Raw genomic sequence first — 27,982 nt, forward strand, 5'->3', positions numbered from 1 at the left:
TGCTTACTGCATCTTTGAAAATAAAAGTGTTAATTAGTGAGCTTTAGAGATGCTTGTAGGTAGATTGGTTTCCAGTCGTTAAGCTAAGCTAACCAACGGCTGACTGTAGCTTCATATTTACCGTACAGACATGAAAATGGCCCCATAATCTCTCCACAAGAAATCTCCCAAAATGTTTCACTACTTCTTTAAAACATTGCTCTTTGTGTCTACATCAAAATCTAGATATCACATTTATTTTCTGGACAGCCTTAGTTATGACAGGCAAACAGGTGCTGAAGAAGGTCATGAACAAAATATATATATAAAAAAAGAAGACCTGGTAAAATGTTTGTTAAACAATAAATAAAAAATGCTGAGCAAAACGGAGATTTATCACCAAAAGAAAAAGACATTTGAAACCAGGTTTTACGGAGACATTGTCTATTTCACAGCAAGGTCATCAAGCTGCTTGCGTTTGGTTGACACCACACACACGTATGTCTTTTTGAGTTGATAGCTTGAGTAAAAAAAAACAAAAAACTTGCCATTCGCTTCGTAAAAATTCATTCCTCAGTGCCTCTATTGTAATTTTTTTTATCTAATACAACTAGAGTATCTGAGAATGCTTTGAGTCTGGAACTCAGTTATTTTACACAGGAACTGGAAGCAATGATGGAGTTTATTCTACTGAGGAAAATAGAAAACTTCACCATCCTCTACTCCGGTCATCTATTCTAGAGCTACACTACATTGACTACTTATTTAAGTCCCTTATTCTCATCCATACGCCCACCATTTGGTTAAACACAAAAAGCTTTGTTTAATCAATAATTTACACAGATAATCAGTAAAAATCAAAATTACAATGTACAATATGTCTAAAACAAAACCTCTCCCAGAAAAATCAATTGTCGCAATTAATTCTGCTTTGGACAAAAAGATAAATTAATAAAGTTCTCCAGGTTATTTTTTCTAGTTATGTTGCTGTGGTAGACAATCCTTTTCTACACCAGCAACGAACCAGTAAAACCAGTGTTCCACCAGAAAGACCATCCATGCAAATTCACCTCTAAGACCCGACGCTGTAACACCGACATCAGCACCCGCAGGAACAGAAAGGATCAGAGTAACAAGCTTCCCCACAAGACGAAAAGAGTCGCAAAGAAGAAAAATAACAGCGATCAATAACTTCACATCGGATATAAATTATACAAATTAAAATTTCTGAAGCCATATCTTAAGACTTTAGTTAAAGAAACTATCTAATACTACCTATCGCTTTGTCTAACAACATACTGTTTTTCTAATCTACAGAAAAATGATTTTTAAATCCAAAACAGCTTTACTGCATGTACGCTGCTTTTTATGGTCAAATGTTTGTCCCTCCACAATTCTGTCAGATTATATGAAAATTATATAATATATTATGGAAGTTAGTGTTATGCTTCCCAGTTTCTGCTCAAACATTTACAATAAAAAGTTTAAATAAATATTGGTTACTAATTGCCAGTTTTCTTTTCCTCCACTGTTTTTTTTAACCTTTTCTTTTTGCCCATATACTCCATGTTTCTCCCATTTAATGCTTTTTAAAACGGATTTAAAACTGACTGAAAATGTGAGAAATCACATTGTTCCAATGTCTGTATTTGACTTATCTTGTTGACTGCTTTATGTAACAGATTGTCTCAACACCTCTCATGAATAATATCTATATAGATATATATATATATATCTATATATATATATCTCTATATAGATATATATATATATATATATATATATCTATATAGAGATATATATAGATATATATATATATCTATATATATATATCTATATATATCTCTATATAGATATATATATATATACATATATATATATATTCCTCATCAAAGGGGTAAACATGGCTTAGCTTTAGCTTTTAAATGCTTCCTAATGTAAATGACGTGCCCACCATAATGTTTTCTGCCCTCTAATTACTGTACAGCATCATGAAATTAGTTGATAATAATTCACTTTCCCCTCAGAACTCTGGGAAATGTAGTTTAGTTTATCAGAAATGCACAGCAGAGATGTATTGTAGAAATTTCTAGTCTTTGCAATGTCATTAATTATGTCACAGTTTGTTACAAAAGAAAAATTAATTCCAGTTGCCTCTTTGTAAAATTTCATTTTTACACTTTTTTTCTGTTTTGCACTGAGGTTGTTTTACAGTTATAGCGCCTGATGTATTCATCTTGAATTTACTTTTATAAAGTACAGTGTTGTTATGTGCTGTGTTATGTTACGCCTTCACCCCTGAGTAGTTGAGGCTGTGAGAGGCCGATGTCTGACTGTGTGTGTTTGTGTGTATTTTTGTGTGCGCGTTATGTTCGTAACTGAGTCTTTGTGTGCGTCACTCTGTGTGGTTGATGCTGTATGGCGGCGGAGGGTCCAGGCTGTGTTCAGAGGAGGGAGTCGGGGTCCCTGGGAGTCCAGAGGAAGGGGTCGGTGAGGCAGGAGGCTCCTCCGAGTCAGAGTTCTCCAACGAGAGGTCGTCGACCAGCGCTCTGCGTCCACGCAGCGCCAGGGGCAACGGAGCACGCCTGGTGAAGAGAGACTGAGTTACAGCTTGTCCTGCAGAGGAACCAGTCGAGTGCATTTCTCTAAAAAACAACCTTATTGGTCCAAATACCTATGACCCTGATTATAAGTCCACGCACAGCTGAATTTGGAAAATGACCTTTGGAAGATAGAAAGCCCTTGAGACTTTTTAAGCTACTCCAGTTTGTCCCTGAGATCCTGTTCGTCCAAGGGGAAAGTCTTTCGTCTTCAGAAAGTGAAATATGAAATCCTTCCATTAAAGCAGCATGTAAATGATTTACTTACTTATAACTAAGGCTGCTAATTAACAATTATATCCCCTATTGATTCTTTGTCAATTAATTGACAAATTGCTCGGCCTAAAAAGGGAAATAAAATAGTTAATTGCTGATAAGTGATGTTTCCAAATGACTTGTTTTGTCAAAACAAAAGATTCTCAATTCACAAACATATAAAACAAAGAACGCAGCAAATTGTCACATTTGAAAAGCTGGAAACAGACAATGTTTGCCTACATTTTTGCTTGACAAATTATTGAAATGGTTAATTAATTACTAGTTGATGGTTGTCGATCCAATTCAATCAAACAACCGATTGTTCAAGTGCTATTAGTTCTTAAGCAACCACCAGAAGAACAGTGGAATAATACAGATCACAGATGAAATGCTCAAAATAAGGTAAACAATAAAAAACACATGCACTAAATGTGCATTAGGCCTCCACCCTTACACGCACACACGCACACACAATACAAATATGACAAACATTGACATTGACCTACTGATCTGCCTTCCATTCAGGGATGCTGAGTGTTGGTGTGACGGACAGATGGACAGTTTGTCAGTGTTAGATGGACACAAACGGATGCAACAAAAGAGCACAACAAAACAAATCATATTGAGTTAATGGGGGGTTAAAACAAGCAAAACAACAAATTATAATACAATCACAGAAAATACTCACACACACACACACACACACACACACACACACGCACGCACACACACACACACACACACACACACACACACACACACACACACACACACACACACACACACAGGGTTACCTGAGCTGGCTGCGGAGAGTAGTTATCTCTCTCGTCATGCTCTGACTAGTGTCGGTGAGCTCCTCCAGCTCTCTCTGCAGCTTCCTCTTCTGGGCGTTGGAGCGAGAGTTGTCCTCCTCCACCTCCTCCAGCTGCCTCTTCAGCTGCTTCAGGCGGACCATGGATTTATCCAGCTAGGAGAAGGAAGGGGGAAGAAGAGTCAAGATGGAGGGGAAGAGAAGGAAACGGACGGAGCATATTGCAGAGGTCAGGGGGAGACAAGAGATCGGAGGAAAGAGGGGAACAAGAGGAGAAGGGGACAGATATATAAAAAGAGAGATTAGTCTGGGAACAGGAGGACCGATAGGGATCAGGAGTCAGATTAAACCTGGCAGATTATCACCGATGATGTTTTGGTAGGGGAGTGTGTCTCTGCTGTGGCTGATGGATTTAGTCTGAGTGGAATACGCTCTAGCTTCCCAATGAACACACAGATGCCGGAGTGGGATTAGGATTACGTTGGACCGAGCCGGATAAATCACTCATTTTAGGATGATTTTTCAACACTCTCTTTGTGCCCTGGATCACACTTAGAGCAGCGTTCCCAGCTGACCTGACCCCCATTAGATTCATATTTAATGGCGTGTGTCTGGCTATACTCTTCAGTGTATCCTCTTGTAGATAATGTTCATTTTCGTACCTGTTCTCTGTACTGGTCTGCGTGTCTTCTCTCGTCTTCTCCCTGCATCATCACCTCCTTCAGTTTCTTCTCTGTCTTCCGCATCAGTTTGTTGGCAATAGCTCGTTCCCTGAGAGAAGGAAATATTAATTGTATGATACATGTTGCACCAAGCAAAAGCAGCACATTTAATTGAAAGTGTTTATTATAATATAAGTTGTTTAAAATCATGTTTATGGTTTGGTGTGTGTGGGGTAAAAATAGTTGTAATAGACGGAGTGGCTTTAAATCTCATTCCCCAATATGATGTTATTTCAAGTTTGGCTACCTGTATAACACGACAGATGTATATTTATATTTTATGCATTTTTATTTGTCAATTTATAGTTAATGCATGAGAAAATTAAGAAAGTAACATGTAATATCTCTCACTGTCTCTCCTGTTCCAGCAGCTCCTCCATCGAATCTATCTTGGCCTCCAGGGCAGCGACGCTGAGCCTGTGCTTGCCCCTCACTGCTCCCTCCATCTCCCCCAGTCGGGTCTTCAGATCCTTGTTCTGTCTCTCCAAATGCTCCCGAGCCGCCTCTGCCTTTTGGGCCAAAGTCCTTTCTCCCTGCAGCTGCACGGTCAGAGTCTCCACCTAGAACGCAAACAGTGCAACAATCTCATGAGGTGACACAGAGAGTGGGGGATGTGTGTGTGTGTGTGAAGGTAAATCTACCGTACCTGGAGAGCAGTCTTCCTTTGTCTTTCCGCCAGCAGTTCAGAATTACTCTGCTCCTCCTCCAGCTCCTCCTCCAGCTGACTGACTCGTGAGTCCAACCTCCTTTTCTCTTCAAACATTGCGGTCCTGGACAGCCATTACATTTTAGTAAAACCAACACAAGTCCATATACCAACCAACAATAGTAAGGTAAAGTGGTACTAACTTTCCAGAGCTGCTGTTGACCATTTCATCGGCCAACTCGTCTCTCTCCTGCTGAGCCTGTCTCTTCTGCCTCTCTGATACAGCAAGCTCCTACGCAGACAAACGAAGGCGGACAGGGTTTTAAAGTCACTCAGAACACAAACATCATTCTAAAAGCATTATGTTTTCATATTTCTGTTGGGTTTCAGTTAAATGCACGCACTTCAGTGAACTGCAGGACTTCCGCTTCCAGAGTTTGGATCTTCTTTTCGTTGTCTTTCGACTGTGAGATCACCTCATCCCGAGCCAACCTACTTTCATCCAGCTCGCGCAAAATTTCCTTCATTTGACCCTGTAACAAATAGAGACTTTTTTAGAATGCAAGCCATTTACAAGTACAGAAAATCAATGTTAAAGCGTGGGAAAATGTCTTTACCTGGAGCCTGCGTAGCTGCTTCACAGCCTCCTCTTTCCCGCGGCCGGTTGTCTCCACCTGTGCCTCGGCTTCCTGTAGTTCAGCATCCAGCTGCTTCTTGGCCGACACAGCCTGAAACCGCTGACTCCTCTCCTCCTCCAGCTGGATTTCCAGCTCCTTCACCTGGCAAAGGAAGGAGGATAAGAATGTTTTGCGTGATTTGGAGAGAGGAACAGCAACAGCACATTTTCCTTTCCTTTCTCTCCCTCCTCTCTCTTACCTGTTTGCTGAGCGCCCTCCTCTTCTCCTCTCCCTTTTCCTCGCTGGTGCCGAGCTCCCTCTCAAATTGAGCCTTGAGCGCCTGCAAGGTGACCTCCAGCCTCAGCCTTGAATTCTCCGCCTCCGTCAGCTCCTCCTCCAGTTCCTGCGACTGAACCCGCAGGTTCTGGGCTTCTGTTTCTAAGCTCCTGCGAGTGCGTTCCAGCTCATGGACCTGATTCAGGGGCAGATGATAGGCAGTGACTCACTGAAGACTGACATAGAGAAATGACAAAGGAGTCCCAAGTGGAAGATTCTTACACTCTTGCCGACGTCGTCCTGCTGGTTTACAAGCTGTTCCATTTCAAAACGGAGCTGCTTGTTGGACCTCTCTAGCTCTTCCCTCTGATCCTGGGCCTCCTACACACACAAACACAAGAACATTAATGGCAACAATCGCAGATACATAACGGAAATTATTTCTGCTCTCAATTAGTTTACCTGCAGGGCTCGAGAAAGAGCCAGATGTCTTGTCTCCTTCTCTCGGCTGTCTGCCTCTGCTCTGTCCCTTTCCTCTGCCATCCGAGCGCTCACCGCCTTCTCCTCTGCCAGACACTGGCGGTGTGACAGAGACAAGGTTAGAGGTCTAGGGAAGAAAATATTTTTGCAGCCTGTGCATGGCGGCAAATCGATGAGGCTCGAACCTGGTCAAACTTCTTCTGCCTCTTCTCCAGGGCCGAGCAGTTCTGTCTCTCTCTCTGCAGGGCAAGTGTCATGTCCTCTATCTCTTCCCTCAGTCGCTCCCTCTGCCTCTCCACCCGATCCTTCTCCTCCTCCTTCTGTCGCTCCCTCTGGATGGTGCCGTCAAGCTCTCTCTGGAGCTTCCTGCGTGTCTCCTCTCCGGATTCAACCGCAATGTTCACCTCCTCTGACTGCTTACGAAGCTCTGCCAGCTGAAGCAGAGAAGGGTTCATAATTCTTTATAATCAGTTTGACCTCTTTGTGAATTATGAAGTATTAAGGGATGTTAGAAACACTTGGAAATATGAGATGTTTTTGTTTACATCTATGTTTGTTTGTTTTTTACTGGGTTTGGGTAGCTTTGATGTTTTACTGCAGTAACATTGATGACATCTATTTCAAAGAGATGAAGCAGTTAAACAAAGCCTGCGAGGGTTTTTTACCTGCTGGGTATGAGTTTGGATCTGCCGGGTCAACTCTTTTGCTCTCTCCTCCTCCTCCTCCAGTCTTTCCATTAGTCCATTCTTCTCCTCCTCCAGCGTTCGCACCCTCGAGCTCAGAGCCATCTTTTGACGAGTTTCATCCTGCAGCAGTTCCTGAGTGAGAAGAAAAGACAAGAGCGTCAAACAAAGTCTGGTGGCAGGCCTGTGAATGTGCATTTGAGAAGATGTTTTAAAAAGCTATTGCTACTCTCTCAATTGCTAAAAGTGTCTGTGGCTGCTTAACGTCACACCTGCATCAACCCTGGTGTGTGTGATTCACTTTGTTACCTTTGCATCGTTCAGCTGGCTCTCCAGGCTGCCGACCTCTTTTGTGAGCCGAAGGGTTTTGGTGTCAGAGGAGGACACATTGGTGGAGAGAGCCTCAATTTCACACTGAAAAAGCCAGAGATGGAGAAAAAGGTAATTTACCAGAACGTTCAAAACATACAAAGTAACTCCTATTTGAACACACTAATATAAACTATAGATTTAAGGTGTAGCCTGTTAAGCCCTAGCGTCCCCCAATTGGGGGACCCTTTTATATCAGGAAAATCAAGAAGAAATCATGGTATAAATCTCTCCCCCCCCCGAAAACAAACATGTTAGGTATCAAATTAAACATAAAAATCAGGGCTACAATAATATATAATCCCGATGTACAACCTCTAAACACAACTCAAACAATAAATAGGATTAGGGGTTAGGGTTAGGGCTTAAAGGGTTAATATCAGTGTGTTTATATTCATTTCCACCTGTAGCTTGTGCACTCGCTCTTCCCTATCCTCCCGCTCTCTGTCAGCCTGAGCCAGTCGGGCGCTGAACTCCTGCAGCTGACTCTCGGCCCTCTTGCGGCCTCTCTCACTCTCCGTGCGGCTCCCTTGGAGGCTCTTGAGCTCGGCGCTCAAATTCTGCCGCTCTTCCTCCATCACCAACTTGGCCTTCTCCAGGGATTGACGAGCCTGGAAGAGAACATGGACGGCACCTGATGAGCGACATGTTTACACATGCATGTGTGTTTTGAATATGTGTGTGTGTTCCTCTTACTCTCTTGCTATTGTCCAGCTGTTCCTGGAGGCTGTCTATAGCACTGCTGTGTTTGACTCTGAGTTCTGATAGCTGGGCCTCGTGGTGGCGAGTCTCCTCTTCAACACACCGCTGGAGATCATTTAACTCGCCTTCCCTACGAGACCTGCGTAGACGGAAGAGGCAGCAGGTCAAAGAGGTATAGATCTTGCCCTTTTTATTATATTCTCTTTTTCAGTCCTGTCCAGAACAGAAACTGAACTATTAATGCCTATATTTATGATAATATATGTGTGTATCTTTAACCTTAGCTCCTGCTGCGCAGCTGTGGTGTCCAGAGTGTCCTCCAGCTCAGTTCTCAGAGCTTCAAGCTCCTCCCCCAGGTCTCGCCTCTGTTTCTCTGCCCTTTCCCTCATCCCTCGTTCATTCTCCACTTCCTCCTTCAGCTCAGATACTTGTGACATGGCCTCCCTCAGCGCCCTCTGAGCTTCTGCACGTCGCGCTCCTTCTTCCTCCAACCTGGCAGAAACAGCAAAAGACGAAGGTGAATTAAGGGAGGGGTGTAGTGTGAAAGATCTATGACAAGCCTCTATTTGTGTTACTGCGTCAGATATATGTCGCCCTGTGTCTCACCGGCCCTGGAGGGTGGTGATTTCCTTCTCTTTCTGAGCCAGACTGCCCCTCAGCTCGCCAGAGAGCATACTCAGGTCTGACAGCTGCTCCTGGGCGTCCACCGAGTCGTTCTCCATCCTCCTTCTCCACTTCTCCTGCTCCAAGCGCCCCTGCTCCTCACGCTTTAGGCGCTCTGCACAGTTGTAGAAGCAACGGATTATAGATTGCAGTATTTGAACGGTAAAAACATTGAAAATAAGTTAGATAACAAGGATAGTCTCTATTCACTGACACTGTCATAACTCATGAGTAGTTGACTGACCATGTTGGGAGGTTGATTTGTATTCGAAAGTTGGGTGCTAAGATGTAATATTACTCTAGATTTGGCTACAATTATGGTAATAATTATTTTAATTTAATACTGAGATAATATCACAATCATTTACTCATTCTTGGGACAAAAAGAGTCATATTGAAGTGGAATATTTGAAAGTTGTGGAAAGTTGTACAATGCCACATTGTGTAAAAAAATAATTGAATAAAAAGTCTTTCAAATATAAAGAAATTTTGTCAAATGTTACAAAAAGTTTCCACATAAAATCAGCGTATCTTCTAAATAAAATGGAATTGTATTCCAATCATAGCAAGCAGCAGGAAACAGTACAGTTGTAAGTTGTGGAAGGACATTAGGACAGCTACCCTCTAGGTCAGCGATGACAGCTTCCTGTTTGTTCTTGAGTTTGTTCAGACTTTTGGTTTTCTCCTCTTCCTCGGTGAGCTGATCCGTCACTTCGCTCAGACGCTCCTCCTGCTGTTTCTTCTCCTGCTCAGACAAAAATATCAACATTGTATTGGATCATGGAACATATAAAAATATGTATACTATACAATGATAAAAGTAATAATGTGATGCCCACCTTGCTGAGTCGGTCTCTCTGGTCCCCTGCATTCAGCAAGTCGGTTTCTAGACTTTTCACTTTGGTCTCCAAGGTAACCTTTTCCAGCAGGAGGCGCTGTCGGGCACTTTCTTCCTCCTCCAATTGCTCCTCCAGGTCCTGACAAGGAGAGGACACAATTTAAGTAACAGGGAATGGAGAAAAAAAAATTTAATTTTCATGTAATGTTACAGATTTACTTCTGTTTTTATGAACAAAGCAAATCTGGCAGAAAGATAACATGAGTCAGTCAGGATTAATTTTTCTTTACATATTAGATTAGGTTAAAAAATAACCTGAACATTCTGCTGCATCCTCTTCTTCTCATTGGTGAACTGCACGCCTCTCTCCTCCTCTTCCTCCAATCGACTCTCCAGCTCACCGATCACCTCCTCCAGCTCCTGTTTCCGACTTGCCAACCTGGCCCTCATCTCCTCTGCCTCCGCAAACAGCTCCGCCTCCGCCTGGAGCTGGTCAGCCAGCACCGACTTCTCCTCTATCAGCTAGAAGGTGACAAAGACGGCATGAGGAGGAGTGGCGAGGATTTCAGTGGGGTGGACAGGCAGCAGAACAAGATGGAGGTTTACTACCTGAGCATGCTTCTTATCCAGATCTGTGTAGTCCTGCTCCACTCGGGTGAGATTGTCTTTGGCCTTCAGGAGCTCGGTCTCCCTAACCTGGATCTCCTCGTCTTGGCGGGTCACCTGCAGCAGGGGCTTCACCTGGTTGGCACAAAATAAGGATCAGAGGTCAATCTGAGGGACATCCCCATACCTGCATCCCTTTTGATTTTATTTATTGTAACCGGCTTATTTAAATGTTTCTTTCCCTTATCAAGGCCCTACGGCCATTGTATTGATTTTACAACATATTGTTTCAATTGCAAGGTTATAATACCCAATACACTTGAGCTCTCTATAGTTCATAATGTTTTGTTTGTGAGATATTTTCCTTCCTGCACCAACTAGTAATTAAATATCTCGTTCTACATTTTTAGCCTCACAACTTTTTAAACAATGATAGTTGTATTTTGTGCAAAGAAACTAAATCAAAGTAAAAAATAAATAAAATAAAGCAAAATAAACTGAAATGTTTCATCTGCGTCAGAGATCCCTTGCAGGTGTGTTTATTGTATATTTTATGTCTTTGTTGCTCAGTTTTGAGCTCAGTACCTTGGTGAACAGCCGCCACCACTGCCAGTTCCTGAGTTTGAGGTAAGCAGAGCAGTTCCTCTGCATGACCCTCAGTGCGCTCAGCTGCTGCTGCTTCTTTAAGAAGGATCTGAGAAGTAAAAGAAATACCACAATAAATCAACAAAAACACATACGTGAGTGTAGGTAACCTACAGAGGCAGAGGAATGTCTTTTCAAACATAGAAAGTACAGAACTAAATAGATGTCAGGTATTAGCGCTTTACCCAAAACACATGACAAGTTAAAACTCTGAGCGTTAAGTGACATTTTTAAATAACATCTGTAGACATTTGACAGGGTCATTAATCAACATCAACAACTTAGTGATTACTTTATTTACTTGTATCACAAGACATTTTGTTGTCAAGCAAAAACGCAAATGATAAAGAAGTCTTTATTTTGTATTTGTCAAGGTCATCACTAGGGACACTTCATTTGGGACATTTGGAACACTTAGTTTTACTTTGCATTTTAATGTTGCTAATGCATTATGTGAAGCTGAATTGCCTTGCTTCATGAAATGTGCTATTCAAATAAACGTACCTTTAATTAGTTAGCCACCATCGTATAAATCTAACTTTATTATTGATGTCTTTTACAGGCCAAACAGCTGTCATTGCGGTTGCTACTCCTGAGTCACTGATAGGGGCTTACAGAAGATTAAATATTAACGCTCCTTTAAGAGTGAAATACAAAACTGCATCCTAAACAGCAGCAAGTGAGTGCTCCTTATAGAGAAACACCATCATTGTTAGATGTTTGTCTTCTCCTACCCCTTTAGTTCCAATTAGAATAAAGTGAACATTGACTGACTGATGACTCAAGTTAAATCAAGTCAATTTATGTGTAACAAACGTTAAAAATGTACCAACATGAACAATTATTCAGTATCTATCATACCTCTCTCTGCTTATGATTTATCTGGGTAATGCTCTTACTTGCGTGCGAGATAGCCTCTGGAGGCGCTCTGGAAGCGTATGATGGTGTCAGTGATTTTTAGGTCTCTTTCTTCTTCCAGATGACCCAGGACTCCCGCTCTGAAGAAGACTTTACTCTGACCCACCCTGAACAGGTTGTGATCCAGTTCCAAAGCTCTGATCTGAACGAAGAAACAGTGGTTGGCGATTTTAATCATTTAAACAGTATGTTTAATTCTTTCAACTAGTGAAAATTGTCTCACCATGAGTTCGGACGCTTGTTTGCCATCCATGAAGGTGCGAGGAATAGCATTCGGAGTCAGGATCTCATATCTGGAGGACAAATTAGATTTAGAAAGTGTGAGTTTTTGACCAAGAGACACAAGACGCAAAAGGATCATTAGCAGGAGTAAAGTGCTTGATGAACACACACACACACACACCCACCTTTGTCTGAACTCCTGGAATGGGATGCGGTTAGGGAAGCCTTGTCTGCAGATACGGATCCCCTCCAGAACTCCATTACATCTCAGTTGGTCCAAGACCAGATTGGGAGACAGTTTACCGGCCTGACGACATGGAGACAAGAGAAAGTAAAGAGTGAAAAGAATTTAAAGTTAAATTCAGACATTTCTCCAGCTTTCTTGTGTTTTCTGATTTAAAACATTGTCCACATGCCTCTCCAGTCCCACCATCTTACCCTCTTCTCGTGGTTGGGGATGATGCAGCGAAGGAAGTTGGGGTTAGTGTTCCTCAGCGTGGCCATCAGCTTCGTGAGCGACTCCTTGTAGAGCTGACCAACAGTCCTGAACATTCCCTTCTTCGTCTTTAGCCCTGCCGCTCCGAAATTTACAGGCCCGCTGTTCTCTCCTGACGACACCTGGTCCAGACCCACAATCCTGTCCACTGGACCAAAACATGGTGCAGAGCCTCAGTTTCAGCAGCAATTATCAGTTTAGTGGAATGAAAAGAGTGTTTGCCAGATTTGGCATGATGAGGTATGTGGGAAGGCCACACTTATAGCATGGGCATTATGATTTCACAACTGCTTCCACATCTGCTATCAAGCTATCGACAGATGATATCAGATGGTAAACAATCGAGGAGTTCTTTAGAGATGCAATAATATTGTTTCAAAGCAAATACCAACAGAATATATTTGTCCATCCATATCGGCCAGTAAGATACACATACACAGTCTTAGTACAGTGCAGGTGCCTAACAAGATGTCCAGCTTAACCAGTTATTAAAGTTTTAAAGTATTCAAGTTGTAAACATGTCACGACAGGCATGCCTGCAGGTTTGTTATTCTATCATTTGAAACAAAAACAAGTGTAAGATGATTTATTATGGTCCTGATTTGACAGTTGCGTGATATACTCTTGGAAAAATGGCAATTGCCAATATTAATAATACAATTAGACCAATATTGTGGTAGCTATTTAAATGTTAGTACTGAATGCCAACATGTTGCACCTCCAGAGCTCCTTCAGGATCATATTTCTGCCTAGCTGGTTTTCATGAAACCACTCCAGGCTGTTGTTTGTGGCAGTATTGTGCAACACAACTCTTATGTGATCCTGAATGAGTTTTTTGTGACTAATAATGAGCATGCTGCTACCATGACACTTTCCAATTTCTACACAACCATGGTGGATTACTTCTTTATGAATGGAAAAAGCTACATCACACAAGCACAGCACTGTCACTAAAAGCTCAAACTTGGTGAGAGAGAAAAGAGAGAACAACTGAACAAACAGCACAGTGATAGTATGAGAATTAGACAACATGACATATAAACTAGAAACTACAACTAAAATGGCACACTACAATCAAACAGCGGGCAGACAGAATACAAAGGAGTAATGTAAGCAGAGGTGGGAATGAGGAATGCGAGTGTGACACAGACGAGGAGAAAAACCTACTGTCAGAGCCATTAGCCTGTAGTGTGGCATACGAGTCAAAGAAGTACACACGAGGAAGAGTTTGAATATCTGATGCAGGAAGAAGGAAGGAAGGCACAGGGAGAAAGAAAAAAGGGTAGGAAAGATGGAGCCCAAGCGAGCACCGAATTAGTGGAGAGGGAAAAGAAAAGAACAGAAGGAAAAGAGACAAGAGCAAGTGGACATAGGAGAGAACCAGAGGGAGGAGAGTTGAACAGAAAGTGAGAGACAGCAGATAGATAGAATAGTTGCATGATAGAGAAAGAAAGATAAATACAGTTAAATTAGTACATTATGCACCAGAAAGCTTCATTAGTTATACGTGACAAGCTTGAAAAAGAATTGCAGGGCATAACAATACTCAGTCTTTCAGTTAAATGTACATTTAGTTAAAATGCTGTAGACGTATCAAGTCTACGCTTTAAAGGTTTACTGTACATGGTGGTGAAAGAACGTGGTAGTAAATCAGTCTCACCCTCCTTCCAAAGCTCTGAGACATAATGATCAGACGACTGGTGGAGAAGAGACGCCACGTTGTCGTTGAGAGGATCCATGTTCTTCACTAACCAATCATGTGCCTTGTAGTCCACCTGAGATACATTACAGGGGAGTTGATGACTTTGAACAGTAAAGATGGCCGACATGAAAAGATGGTAATGATGGGATACCTTGCCAGCATAGTGAATGATGGCGAAGTCAGCTTCTCCACGTGGCTGCTTTGGTTTGAAGAACTTTGGATGGGTGCCTTGTTCAGTAGACAGCTTCTCCACAAATGAGCGGTCTGTCGCCCGCGGGAACCAACACTCCTCATCCAGCAGGGCCAGCACACCAGGCGGGTGGGCCTAACAGAGACGGGGGACAACAACACCATTTGTTGTGAGTGAAATGGGATTCTTTGTAATTCAGGATGCCAAAGAATCAAAGCAGAGTGTGTGCCTGCATGTTTTTGTTTTTTATTTCTATTTCTATTCTTCTATTCACTTTCAGGTCTTCATCTGTGTGTGTGGTGAAGCGATGAGGTTCTCTGGGCCACAGGTTTGATCTGCAACCTGAACTTTAATCACCAACCAATGCACGCTATTTATATGGTAAGTGAATATGGACTATCAACATTATATTCTAATAATTTATGGGGTAATAATGTGTGATCCTTTATACAAACAACAAGTGTATTTACTGGTCTCTCGATGAGGTCAATGCAGGGCTGCAAGTCCAGGCCAAAGTCGATGAAGTTCCACTCGATGCCCTCCCGCTGGTACTCCTCCTGCTCCAAGATGAACATGGTGTGGTTGAAGAGCTGCTGCAGCTTTTCGTTTGTGTAGTTGATACACAGCTGCTCAAAGGAGTTCAGCTGCAGAGATTTGGGAAAGCAAACAAAGACTCAATAATTAATGTGATTTAAACTATGTAACAACATAAACACGCTTGTATGCCTACCATTTGTTAAGACATTACACTGGTGACAACCCAGGCAACTACATGTTTATAATGCTCACCAAACCTAGTACTAACTGCTAACTGTAAGCTATCTTCAAAAAAGTAGAAATAAAAGAAAATGCTCAGGCACAAATATCCCTAATCAGTTCCACCATCATCCCTTATGTTAACATTGTATAAATAACCTACTTTAAACAAACACATCATCAATACATGAACAAACCTGGAAGATCTCAAATCCAGCGATATCAAGGATGCCTATGAAGGAGGCTCCCTGTCTCTGTCGGCGGTCCAGAGCCCTGTTGATCCTGTGGACCAGCCATCTGAACAGACGCTCATATGTGGCCTTAGCCAGGGCCTCTACAGCAAAGTCAGCCTTGAGGAAGAAGGATATACAGTTAGATATACTCCACAGGGACAAATGTCCGCTTATCATGATGAGCACAAACGCCTATGCACATAAAGCCTACCTGTTCTTTCGTCTGGGCCTTCTGAACATACTCTCGACCCACTTTGATTCTAGGATTGAGGATGGCCCGGGTGAACTCCAGCACGTTGATGCCCAGCAGATGGCACAGTTTCTGAGCAGCTGTGTTATCAGGCATTGAGGCTTGGTCATGATTCTTCTCCTTCATGAAGGAAATGTTCCCAAACTGGAGCACAGCAGAGATCACCTTAAGCATGGCTGAGGAAGAGAACAGGAAGAGACAGGGAGAGGGAAGGTGATTTATAGCAAAGATCAATTGATAGAAAGCAAACTACTTTCTCTTTTCTCTTACAGAGCGACTCCTCTGGGTTGAAGCCCATAATAACCATGGAGTCCATGGTCTGGGTGAAGTTCTCTGAATCACTCTGACCAGAAACAGGGATGGAGCCTCCACTGAGAAAGCGGTACTCTTCCGCAGTTCCTAAGAGCAGGTCCGCTGGGGATGGGAATACAAATAAAAAAGGTAAAACAGAGAGATCAATTTAAATAGAAAATACAAATATTGCAGGACATATAAACAGTTTCACCAAAATAACATACAGTATGTTCCGCAGTATAGCAATATTTTATTATCACACTTTGGTCGACTATTGTACTTTCGCTCACCTTTTGTCTCCTCTGAAGTTCCACACAGCAACTGGTAAAAGATGTGGAACGTCCTCTCATCTTTGGCCTGACGGGTGGCCCGGGACTTTTCAAGGAGGTCTGGATTTGTATAGTCATGGACATATCCGTATAATATATGTGTACACCTTTAAAAGATGCAATTTATTTTGCACATGTTCTTAAATGAACACCCTAAAAGAGACAACTCCATAAACCAGAGTTTCATAAATCAACTTGTTGATTAAGTGTTAAGTGTAACAATAAATGGACAAAGTCGCCAAACTATGCTGTAAATGAAGCAGCTTACTGAAAGAGCAAGAGTGTATTAATTTTTCAAAAACATTGGAGTCATGTCAAAGGATACAGGTCTCGATGTTGGCACCAACAATGTACCCCGCCACATCAAAATTAATGCGGATGAATTTACCCTGAAAAAGAAAAAGTGTTTTTTATGTTTCAGTGGATTTCTATGGAAAATTATCAAACTGAGGATAGATTCAGAAGGTAATAAACATTATCTGTTCTTACAAATCTAGAGGAGTTGTCATTCTTGACAGTCTTTGCGTTGCCGAAGGCCTCCAGTATGGGGTTGGCCTGCAGGAGCTGTTTCTCCAGCTCGCCCTGATACAAACAAGAGACATCAGATCAGATTAACAGCACAACTAAGTCAACAGCCTCAACAAAAAAAACTTCCATCGGTCCTATCTGCTAAAATGCACCATCTAATTCTGCTCTCTTTGGAGTACCGACAAAAGTGTGACTCATCCTTGAAGAGCAGTGATACAAAATGGTGTATTTTAGGGCCCAAAATAGCATCAACAATCACATACCATCCCCAGACCATGAAACAAAAGATTCTTAACATTAACAAAAGCAATGGGCCCTCATAAGTTTAGCAATCAACAATAAGGGCATCAATATGACAGCATATTGATGCATATTGCTAAGCAAGAAAGTGAAAAATGTATCAGTATCACGTTATAACGCATATTTTGTGTTATAACAAGATGTTTTTCACATTATTGCAAGATATTTTTACGTTATTACATTATGAACTTAACACATTACAACGTGAAGCATTTCATGTTATAACAAAATCAGTAGCACTACTTTAAAATGTTGAAAAAGTTCCTTGTTATAAGGTGAAAGAAATCTTGTTATAACGATACACATTTTACATTACAATGTCTTACTGATCTGTTTTTCTTTTTTCTGTCATACGTTTAGCAGCAATACGCTGCTGTATCAATCTTGTGTTACATTTTATCAATTCAAATTTAATCTCCTACATTATTAAAAGGCAATCTCTAGAAACCAACAACAAGAGTCAGTTGAGAACCACTGTTGTAGAAAAACAACAGCAGAGGGAAGCTACAGATTGAAAATGCTAACATCATACTGCTAGCTGCAATGCATTACTGCAGCTGTGGCATTGCCAGTGCAGCTTCTGTTGACGCGGCATCAGCAGCAGCCAATGTAGGGAGTTACTGTAGCTACAGGAGGTGGTTATACTGTAAAAAACTGTCGAAGAATGCCGACAAGCCATCCCCATAGACAGATACACAAACATACACATGGTCAGCACTTTTTATAGTGCACACTGTACATGTGAACAAAACTGTTGTTCACTTGCTACACACTCACATAGATGGTTGTGGCAACCAGATCTGCACTCATTCTCCATACACACATACCGAACAGTTCATGGACTTAAAATCTCTCCAGCAGAAATGAAAAGCTGTGGCATTTACAAGTCACTGGGAATGGGATAGCCACACAATAAAACGAGCCAAAACTGAAGACCCAGAAAAAAAAACAGCACTGAAGAAATGATTCTTGTTATGAAGCAACAGAATCATTTCAGCTCTGGTAAATATTCTACAAAAAGTAACTTCCAATAAATATACCCCAAGTTGTCTTATATAATGCTTTCATACTCACATATTGCATACTCTGACGAATTGGGGAGGGAAATGAAGTTTTAGGAGGGAGGAGAAAGAGTGGATGGGCGAATATATGGATGGGATAAACAAACAAACAAAAAAAGACAAATAAGACAACAATAACAACAACAACAACAAATAAAGGAATACAAACAAGCAAAATCAAATATACTGTACAAGGCCTGACTGTTATGAGGAACCACATCAGCACTGGTGTTAAAGTTTAAGGCTACTCTGTTGGTTAGTCTGTATCTTTGTGGAGTTCATTAAGCAGGAAATAGGAAGGGAAAAAAGCACAGGACAGGACAACAGGAAAGAGTTAACTCACCTTGTTCCCCAAAGAACTGCCTCTTGTTAAGGACTTAGAGCCGTCCATCTTAGTATGCAGGAAAGAGAAAGAAGCAATGCAGAAAGAAGATAAAGTGGGGATTTAATGTTAGCGTCCTACAGCCTCATCCTACGTCATATTTATTTTCCTTATCTTTTATCTGTTTCTCCTCAATGCTTCTTCACCATCTTTCCTGTTATTCCTCCCCCCTTCATTCTATATGTTCCTTGAGGGCCCTTCTTTTTTTCTAAGTTGTTTTTCCAGCTGCTCCATTACATTTTTACTTCTGTAGTTACTGTGACATACCTGTGCAGCTTCCTTGTTCCTACCCAGCGTGCCACCCTTATGGGAGGAGGCAACATGAGCCAAATACTGGATGACTTTCTTTGTGTTCTCTGTTTTCCCAGCTCCAGACTCGCCTCTGCAACACACACACATACACAATAAATACCATTATCTTTGCAAAACAGTTCATCTTCAACATATACAATATAGATACAGTATATATACACACACACATATATATATATATATATATATATATATATATATATATATATATATATATATATATATATACACACACATTATATATATGCATTTAAAAAAGAAAGAACACACAGGTACAAGGGCCAAACACTCATTCCTTACACCCATAAATATAGAGTCCATGCAGTGCATTCAAAGCCACAGGTCTAAACACAAAGCAGGTGTGGAGGATACAGGCTGTCAGATTTGTTGCTTTTGGAGAAGAACGAAGGCGAATGGAGTAAAAATAGCAACTGTAAAATATCTAAAAGAAGCAGACACCTTGTCCCAAATACACTGATTCAAGAATAGCCTAAAGTGGGATCCTTGACAATAACAGGAAGAGTCTGACAGGAAGACATGATGACAGAGAGACGGTTGGCTAGTCCTCAGGCAAGCAGGTAGGTTGGCAAATTATGGGTACAAACAGACAAGGGGATGCATTCACATCACAGGCCTGACTTTTGGTAAGATATCATTTTCTGGCTTTAACGGACACCAGTTTGAACATTGATACGTCCTGCATTTGTACATTTGCATGAAAAAACAACAGATGTGTTATTAGCTGCATAAAAACGAATGAGAGAAGCAGAGCAGTTAGCACAGTGAGTGTTTAACCTAGACTAACAGCATTCACAGACAGACACACTGCGTCCTACAGGAGGCTACTCACGTGCAGAGGATTGCCTGGTCTTCTCTGTCTGTAAGAGAAAAACATTGCAAAGACAAATGAGTGACAGGTAGATGAGATGAATGTTAAACATGCAGTTTAATGTCAACATGACACATCTACAAGTATCCAGACTATTTGAAAGTCTACGCATGTTGACATTTGATGCCTTGAAATAACACACAGGCTGCTAAACCACACAACATTGGTAGTCGATGGGTGAACATTGTTTGCAACATTGCCATGTATTGATCAAGATTCCCACACTTTCAGTGTAGAATTCGTACTGGTCCTACAGGTTCAGTCACTGTGGTAACACACCCACAACCTACCCTGAGGAGGACGGGAGGTGGCAAACAAAGTCTCATCTGGCCTGGTTTATTATTTCGGGAAGACACCCGGAGGCGCAGACAGTGCTCAATCGGATCTTAACTGCTTTGAACACTCATGAGCTCAACGTGACAGGTAGGGCCTAATCAATGTCAGTCATGCATCGTGAGCATATTTGTTTACTATCATCCCCACAACCAATATTCTATGTTGACATATCTGTGGGAGTGCCACACCTAGACATCTCTGTTGCGAAAAAATACCATCTTGCCGATCTTGTTTTCCCTTTTAAGGCTTTTGATAACAGCCACGAGTCAAGAATATACCACACCTTCAAATAGCGCTCAAAGATCACAGATGGAATTCAGTATCACGTTTCAGGCTAGCTGAGCTGATAGCAGATCTATAGGTTAGCGACATAGTGTCAGAGTTAGTCAGGAGTCAGAGGTCCCAGATAGTGTTGGGTACCTTGTAGCATGCTGCGATAGGCGGCCTCTGATATGGCGTAGATGTGGGGAGGCATCTCGTGGCGTTTTTTGCCCCGGTACATCTCCACGATTGCCTCTGTGTAGATGGGCAGGTTCTTGTAAGGGTTCACCACTACGCAGAACAGCCCTGAATATGTCTGGAAAAACACAGAACAGAGAGCTTTACATTGACCCAATCCTCACAGTGCAGTCCATGGAGCCTTTCATCTGTCCAGTCAGAATAAATCTGCATCACTTTGCATTAGGTCTGTTTGATAACCTTCTGTTTTTGACTGAACTTTCTCTGTCCACATGCTCAATCACTTGAGTTAAGTGGTTTGTGCTCGATTCAAGGAGACTGTCAATAATTGTGGGTGGTTTGACTTCTCCCGTTTAATAACTGCAGGAGTAGCATATTCTTATGAAACTACTGTTTCAGCAGAAAGAACAGCGGTAAACCAAGTGTGAAGCGCTCAATACAACTCTACTTGATTAATTATATTACGTAAGCCAGCACCATTTTTCCTCATTACCTCAACTTACTTATTGTGACACAGGGAAACCTTATCTGAACATTCAGGGAATTGTAAATACCACAAGCAGACAAGCAAAAAAAACCCTCCATTTCCAGACTGCTGCTTCATACACATCAAAACATTCATCACATTCACAATGTAAATGGTCTGTATCCTAATTAGATACTAAAAATACCAAAGATAGACTCCTGCACCATTAACCCACATACGTAACCAGTGATTGTATTTTCTACACAGCACTACTCAGTTAGTGACGTGTTAATATTCTCATAATGGATTCCAACTGTAGATTGGTATATGTATCCTCATGATGATACATAAACCACTTTATCTTATCACACTGTAACACGCCTCTCGAGATAGGTTGTTGGAATAGCCTCTCGAAGACATTCCAACAACTTATCCCTGCTCGTACCTTAATCTTCACTCTCAGCATGATCCGCCATTACTTTATCCCATTAAATGACAGCTTAACTATATCTAATTGCCTATGTATTATTCTACTTTACGATGCTTCCTGGGTATGTCAATTATCATTGGCTTTCACCACTATAACTTCCACTCCTATCTATCATATCCTACTCATATCTCTTTTCTCCACTCTCCTCCCATTTTTTCTGCAGGAGAAACTGGAGATGCCTCCCATTGCCACCACACAGACACACAACTTTGTAAACCGACTCCAAACCTCTCTTGCATACCATATCGGTTACACAAGAGATGCCAGAGGAGCCGACACATGCTTGTACTGTACTGTACACAAATGTACGCAATGCACGTATGTGAACATATGCATGAGAACCGGGACCACAGATTCTTTCTTAGTTATGTGCTGTGAACGAGTTAACCGCCTCATGAATTCATAGTTCCGTCGACTCACATAGATCAAGCCTGAGTAGTATCTCTCTCTCAGGTTGTGCAGCACCGAGGCTTCGTTGAGGCAGGTTAGGTCGGCCATGTCCTCCACTTTGCTGAAGCGCGGGGGGTTCATCCGCTGCACCTCCTCCCTGGACAGAGTCACCTTCCTCTGACTGTCTGTCAGCTCAACCTCCACCTCATCACCGCGCTCCTCTCGAATGCTGGCCGACTGGGGATGGAAGCAGGGAGAGAGATGTAAAAAAGACATTATAGGAGATGAAGAAAGAAAGAGTTTCTGTTCAATGTGAGATTCAAATTGCAGAGACTTTAAACTTGCTTTAGTGAAGTAAAACACCACGGTGAATATAATATCTGCATGTATTGTTGTCAACGTGACCATTTTACAATTAGCAATGCATTTACAAAATATGCCGTCTGTAAATCAATTCCAGAATAATCAAATAAAAATCCATCTCTTGAAGGAGTTATCGTGAATTTATATAATTTCTCAGATCCTCTCAGATGTCTTGAATATTGGATTTAGCATCTTCCTTTGATGACTTGAATTAAAGTTACCAGTCATCATCAAGTTTCAAGATTTGGACAAATTCATTCATTCTGCATCAAAAACAATAGAAGTTAACAACTATTTAGAAGGCAGAACATCTATGAAAAAAGGCTTTGTAGCATCAAAAATGAAAATCAAAGTAGCCATGCTGTTTATTTGTAGGCACTGGGCCATAACACAAAACACTACTTTATTCTACAGTAACTGAGCTGGCATTCATATAAAATGAAGCAAACATAAATATATTTGTGAAAATGTTTGACAGAATTCCTGCCAGAGAGCTTTGGAGTAAGAGTAGTCATTGTATTCGACAGCAGACAAGAATAGATGGCGCCAGAAAAGAGGACCTCTCTTGTCCTGCTGTTGGTCTTGTGCTCGGACAGGAAGTAGTAAACTCTGATTTTGACCAGGTCACAGGACTGTGATCTGCTACACTGTATTATCTCTACTTAACATGCACAACACACAACATATGTGCTTGTTTGTGTGTGGGTGCATATTAGTCACAGATTGAACTACATGCTCAGAATATTAAAAGTCTGTGTGCTATACTGTATGAATTTGTATATTTGGTATGTGTGCGTTTGTCCTACAGGGCCATTCTCAGATCATGAGTGTAAAATGAAGTCAGTGTCGCCACAACGGCCTCTTAACATTAGGAGGCTGAAGGAGAGTATTGTTCTATTCATAGAGCTTACTGTGAAACCACTGCAGAAGAGAGAGGGAGATTCAGATAGGACATCAACTTCATATGTCACACTCACATCCTACAATATGCACCAATATAAATGTGCATGACACAAGTACCAAGTAAAAATGTAACAACAAACAAATATTACAACATGGGCCTTGTGATAGTCATTAGGCCTAAATTTGTTATAGAGTATCACAAGGCATATTAAGGAATCTAAAGGTCGAGGGAAAGCATAGAAAATAGGGTATTGTCATGGGAAAAGAAACCTACAAAGATATGGCAACACACATACAAAACGTTCCCACACGCTGTGCTGCTCTGCCTCACCTATTTGACACACCTTCAATCGAAGACACACATGGAGCTAATTATTTACCAGAGTAATAATACTAAGATAGTGGAAAACATGTTTTTAAAAAATAAATTCCATTTAGCCCTGAAATCCAACATTCATTTAGGTTAAATCTATTCACATCCAATATGATTTTTAATTTAATGTTCGTGCTTGTTGGAAACTAAAAACATACAGCCATACATTGCTCTCTGTACCCGCCTTACCTCAAAGCCATGCTTCTCTGACGGCACCCACACCAGCCTTTTAGCCGCCCAGTCGGCCTGGCTGGCGGCGGAGAACGTAGATTTGGAGGTGGGAGACCCTGGCGCTGCCCCCCCTGATGCCAGGAAGTGGGTGACATCGTTGACACCGCCTCCCGTTGGCTTGGACATGGCTCCTTCTATTCTACTGGCACTAGAAAGAACGGGAAACAAAAAAAGATTAACAATAAAAAGTGAGCCTGTCTTGAGCCACTTCTTTTTTGTCACACGACTACTGTCTTGTGGGAGGCTTAAAACTGGAGCACGGAAGATGAAGTGAAGGACTGTCGGACAGTGACACTGATGTGATTCTGTGACACGAAGACACACACATACTCCATGTGCACCCAAACATAAAATAAGAGCAGTAGTAGCACGCAAATAGCATGCAGGCCTTATCCAGCTCAAGAGTGGGTCAGGAATGGCCTAATTGAAAGACAGCAAATCAAGGAGAAGAAGAGAGGAAGGAAGACAGAGAAATCGGTGGGTGGAGAAGTGGAGGGTGGAAGAAGAGCGAGATTCATCAATCGACTGAGTAAACTGACATGACAGTGAGAGGGGGAGGGATGGCAAGGAGAGAGAAAAAGATGGGCTGAATTTATTGTTAACTGAATGAGAATGAAGTATGCTTCTACTGCAGGCCACTCAGTAGAGATAATACTCTAGTGAAGCCCCCACTGAGAACTAGTGGACACAGTGGATCCAGTATCCTGTGAAAGAGGAGGTGACAGTAGCTAGCAGTGGTTGCTACTCTGAAACACAAAGGCAACCTCCAGTCAGGGACTGTGGCGCTACAACAGGATGTTTCAAGATTTGCTCCGACAGCTAAGAAATGATGCACAGTGATTTTGTGAGAGTAGTTCTTTTGTACTTTTGACTCCAAAACCTTTCATTGAGGCGAGTAGGAGTAACATTGTTTCTGATGTGCTAATTGCAGCTCGACGCACGATGGCACACGATGACCATTTAATTGTAACTGTCAATGCACAGTACACACAGCATTAGCAATAGCCCAAGATATCATGCATGATATCTTTTTTTTATGAACATAAATATCTTTGGGTTTTAAACTTGCAGTCATTTTAAGATATTGCTATGGTCTCTTAGAACTTGTGTTGGGGATTTCTTACCAACTTTCAAAGCACCAAACAATGAATCAAGGAGTTAATCCGTAGATAATTCAATAATCAAAATGTTATTAACTGAATGTTACACAAGGTTATTGCCATTCATGTAGAGTTGGGCGATCTGAAGAAAATAAGAAATAAATAAAAAGATATATATTTTTGACCAAATACCTCAATATCAACGATATGCTTTTGCAATAAAACAAAAATAATTAGTAATGTGGATATAATTATTAAGTTGGTAAAGGCCAAGAATTCAACAGCTAGAAAAGACTGGTAAGTTTAGAAAATGACATAACTTTATTGTAATACACCTTTAAAACCAGGAAAAGAAACAAAACTAACATGTATGCCATTTTACCATATTACAATATCTACAATCAAATAAGCCATCTAGTCTCAAATCACAATATCAAATTAAGAATAATATGTTACCCAGCCAACATCAATGAAGCCACAGTCTAATTAATGGACCAATTACATAGCTACTACACTTATCTACACTACTACTTTTCTAGGAGACCAGGAAGATGGATATTTTCATCTGAATCTATGGAATCTGATAACCTGAATTTCATGTGGCAACTAAAACCGACGCAGAAATGTCACCTTTTAAGCGTTCCCACTGGAACTCTGCGACGCTCCGATTGTTGTTGGATTAATGTGCTGTTTGATGAGCTAGCTGGTGAAGTGTTAACATCAAAATGATCATTATGGTGATCAAAATGAGGCTTTGTGGAGGAATGATTTGACACAATGTCCTCTTCAGTCAACTCAGTGGATGAGAATGTCAACTTTGATCAGACAGGTAGGCTATTGTGCCGGCCTGTTCAATACTAGGCGTCTCCACGCCTCTGCAGGTATGTCATCTGGCTTGATTCCTGCTGTGTGTCTCAGTGTCAGTTTTTTCCACTCTGTCTGTTCATGACAGGGCCCGGTCCTCAACCCTGCCTTAACCATACCTGTTACTCCAATATAACTCTGGGTGTGGATACATGTTGACAAAAGAGTCGCCACCACCCAGCTACCAAGTATGGGAAATATGTGATCCCTAAGTGGTATAAAATAGTTGTGCACCTGTTCTTAACGGCTGACGTTACTTGTTGTTAACAAATCCCTTGAAAAGACCAATACCAACAATGTTGTAGTCCATCTTTGAATACTTTACGAGTTCTCTACTCCGTCTGTGGAACTGAATCTCAAGCCCATTTTTTCCTATGACGTTTTCAAACTGGTTACAAATATGTGGTTTTGTGGCCTTTGATTTACTAGAAGTAGTAGCTGTAGTTAGTGAACCAAATGTTTAGCAAATGTAACTAAAGCAGGAGTATATATGCATTTGTTGGGGACTATTTTCAGCAAATGTATTTCGCACTGCAGTAACTAGTTACCTCAGAAGGACAAGATATATGGGGTGTGTGAATAATCTAGTTTGAGGTATTGAAAAAGCCCCTGATGTGTGAACAGTGGAGACATACTTACAAATGAAATACAAATGTATTTGGCTACATAGGGAATACTTCTTCATCGTTATCATCATCATGAATTAATTGTGGATTTTGGTCTTTTCATAGGTTTTGTCAACAATAAGTTGTAATCGTATATAACAGCAATCATAAAAGAAGACTTTGCACCCCCAACACATGAGCTGCAGTGTAGGATGCTGCCGACTCCCATAGATACTATTAATTCCCCTAAAGCAAGTATTCTCACACACACACGCACGCACACATTGTCGCAATACAGCCTGGACTGACCAGCAAACTCGTCCTGCAGCAGCTGGAGTTGCCAAAACCTGACTGCTCTACTCCATAGCAACAGCCCACAGACAATACCTTCAGAGTCTGAACTGAGGTCATTCAATGCGGGGGTCTTGTGGGGTGTGTGTGTGTGTGTGTGTGTGTGTGTGTGTGTGTGTGTGTGTGTGTGTGTGTGTGTGTGTGTGTGATTAATGTGTGAATAATTTGTGGGTGCCTGGGCGTGATTGTGCGTGTGTTAAACGAGAGTGAAGGGAGCAGGAGACGCCTTTTTTTCTTCATCTTTGCATCGGTGATAGTATTGTGTCATCGGCGCACTTTATCTGACAGCGAGGAGAGGTGACATTATTAAGCCACTGGCTATGATGATAATTACAGCGGCTACAGACCAGTACAGCTGTGACGTGACCCCTATCTATACATTACATGTGTTTCAGGTCTGTAGCTCTAACACATACACTGACGAAGGCAACCACACCTTGAACACAAGACGTGGGACATCACGAGCCCCAGCCTTTAATTGACTCTGAACCACATAAATATGGGAGCGACATAACCGAGCCATTCTCACTGGAGAGAAAAAATACTAGGTATGATTAATTAATAACACAAAGATCACAGTAGGCCATTACATTTTAATTATATGGGTCGAAATCCCTTCTAACATGGACATTAGACAGACACCGTTTTCCTTGGCCAGACCTCAGGTCATCTCGATGTAAGCCGGTCTATGAAGGCGAACATGAAGACCAGACCGGTGTCTCGAGCCCCACCAAACGGTTCATTTCTAGGCGTAATGCCACCGCATGTAGCTTGACCAGCCTAGCGAGGTTAGCCAGCCACACTGAAATATGATCCGTTCAGGGTATCACACTGGCTATTTACGAGCTGGATTAGATTAAAGGCAATTAAATATCTCACCTTCAGGCTGCGGTCTGAGTCGTGGATAAGGCGGTGGCGCGAGGAGAGCCGAGTTCAGGATGTTTCGTGGGTATTTTCCTGCCTGATAGGTGTGTAGCCTACCGCATATGCGGCTTTTATCATTGCACCGCTCTGTCGCCGGAGCCGCACTCACACTTCTCGAGGAGAATAAAACGGAGGGCAGTGAGGGCAGAGCGACGGCTTCAGCGCGGGACACGGCTTCCTGCTAGGAGACCAACCCGGTGCGAGGAGACGGGTTTTAGTCACGCCTCAGGGAGAAATATCTCCAATCAAAATCTACAACTGAGCAGTAAGACCCGCCTCATGAATACGACGGGAGCTTCCCGCCCTAAAACTGGCATGACACGCTAGCGGCGACGAATAGCGTTAACTGTAGCGCAAGAATCTCACCCGG

General features: G+C 41.8%; 1 protein-coding gene across 1 annotated transcript; it reads right to left on the reverse strand.

The window, feature by feature from the left end:
* Positions 1 to 1,864: 1,864 nt before the first annotated feature.
* Positions 1,865 to 27,644, reverse strand: myh14 (myosin, heavy chain 14, non-muscle). Its single transcript, XM_079227549.1, has 46 exons — positions 27,568 to 27,644; positions 23,727 to 23,916; positions 21,929 to 22,135; positions 20,514 to 20,670; positions 19,719 to 19,746; positions 18,824 to 18,938; positions 18,518 to 18,565; positions 18,188 to 18,199; positions 16,775 to 16,867; positions 16,611 to 16,674; positions 16,247 to 16,345; positions 15,933 to 16,076; positions 15,624 to 15,838; positions 15,377 to 15,529; positions 14,894 to 15,067; positions 14,385 to 14,558; positions 14,192 to 14,306; positions 13,699 to 13,767; positions 12,474 to 12,679; positions 12,221 to 12,342; positions 12,037 to 12,106; positions 11,795 to 11,955; positions 10,836 to 10,944; positions 10,254 to 10,385; positions 9,960 to 10,166; positions 9,646 to 9,783; positions 9,428 to 9,551; positions 8,750 to 8,921; positions 8,423 to 8,635; positions 8,138 to 8,282; positions 7,846 to 8,052; positions 7,382 to 7,486; positions 7,055 to 7,207; positions 6,575 to 6,823; positions 6,372 to 6,485; positions 6,192 to 6,290; positions 5,893 to 6,105; positions 5,634 to 5,795; positions 5,421 to 5,549; positions 5,220 to 5,308; positions 5,017 to 5,140; positions 4,722 to 4,930; positions 4,311 to 4,419; positions 3,632 to 3,804; positions 3,344 to 3,367; positions 1,865 to 2,564 (listed from the first exon to the last, which is right to left on the reverse strand). The coding sequence occupies exons 2-46, from the start codon at positions 23,892 to 23,894 to the stop codon at positions 2,375 to 2,377; spliced, it is 6,183 nt and encodes a 2,060-aa protein (XP_079083675.1). The 5' UTR covers positions 23,895 to 23,916; positions 27,568 to 27,644; the 3' UTR covers positions 1,865 to 2,374.
* Between the last annotated feature and the right edge of the window lie 338 nt (positions 27,645 to 27,982).

This window comes from Taurulus bubalis (assembly GCF_910589615.1).
Source record: "Taurulus bubalis genome assembly, chromosome: 12".
Taxonomy (NCBI): domain Eukaryota; kingdom Metazoa; phylum Chordata; class Actinopteri; order Perciformes; family Cottidae; genus Taurulus; species Taurulus bubalis.

Bases quoted from the DNA above. Each gene is read 5' to 3' on its own strand.
- myh14 (XM_079227549.1), bottom strand. From the start codon at position 23,894: ATGTCCAAGCCAACGGGAGGCGGTGTCAACGATGTCACCCACTTCCTG. The intron at 20,671-21,928 runs GTGAGTCGACGG...GTGTTTTTCCAG, and splicing joins ACTACTCAGGCTTGATCTAT to ACATATTCAGGGCTGTTCTG. The intron at 9,552-9,645 runs GTGGGCATCACA...TTGTCTGAGCAG, and splicing joins AGAGAGACCGACTCAGCAAG to GAGAAGAAACAGCAGGAGGA.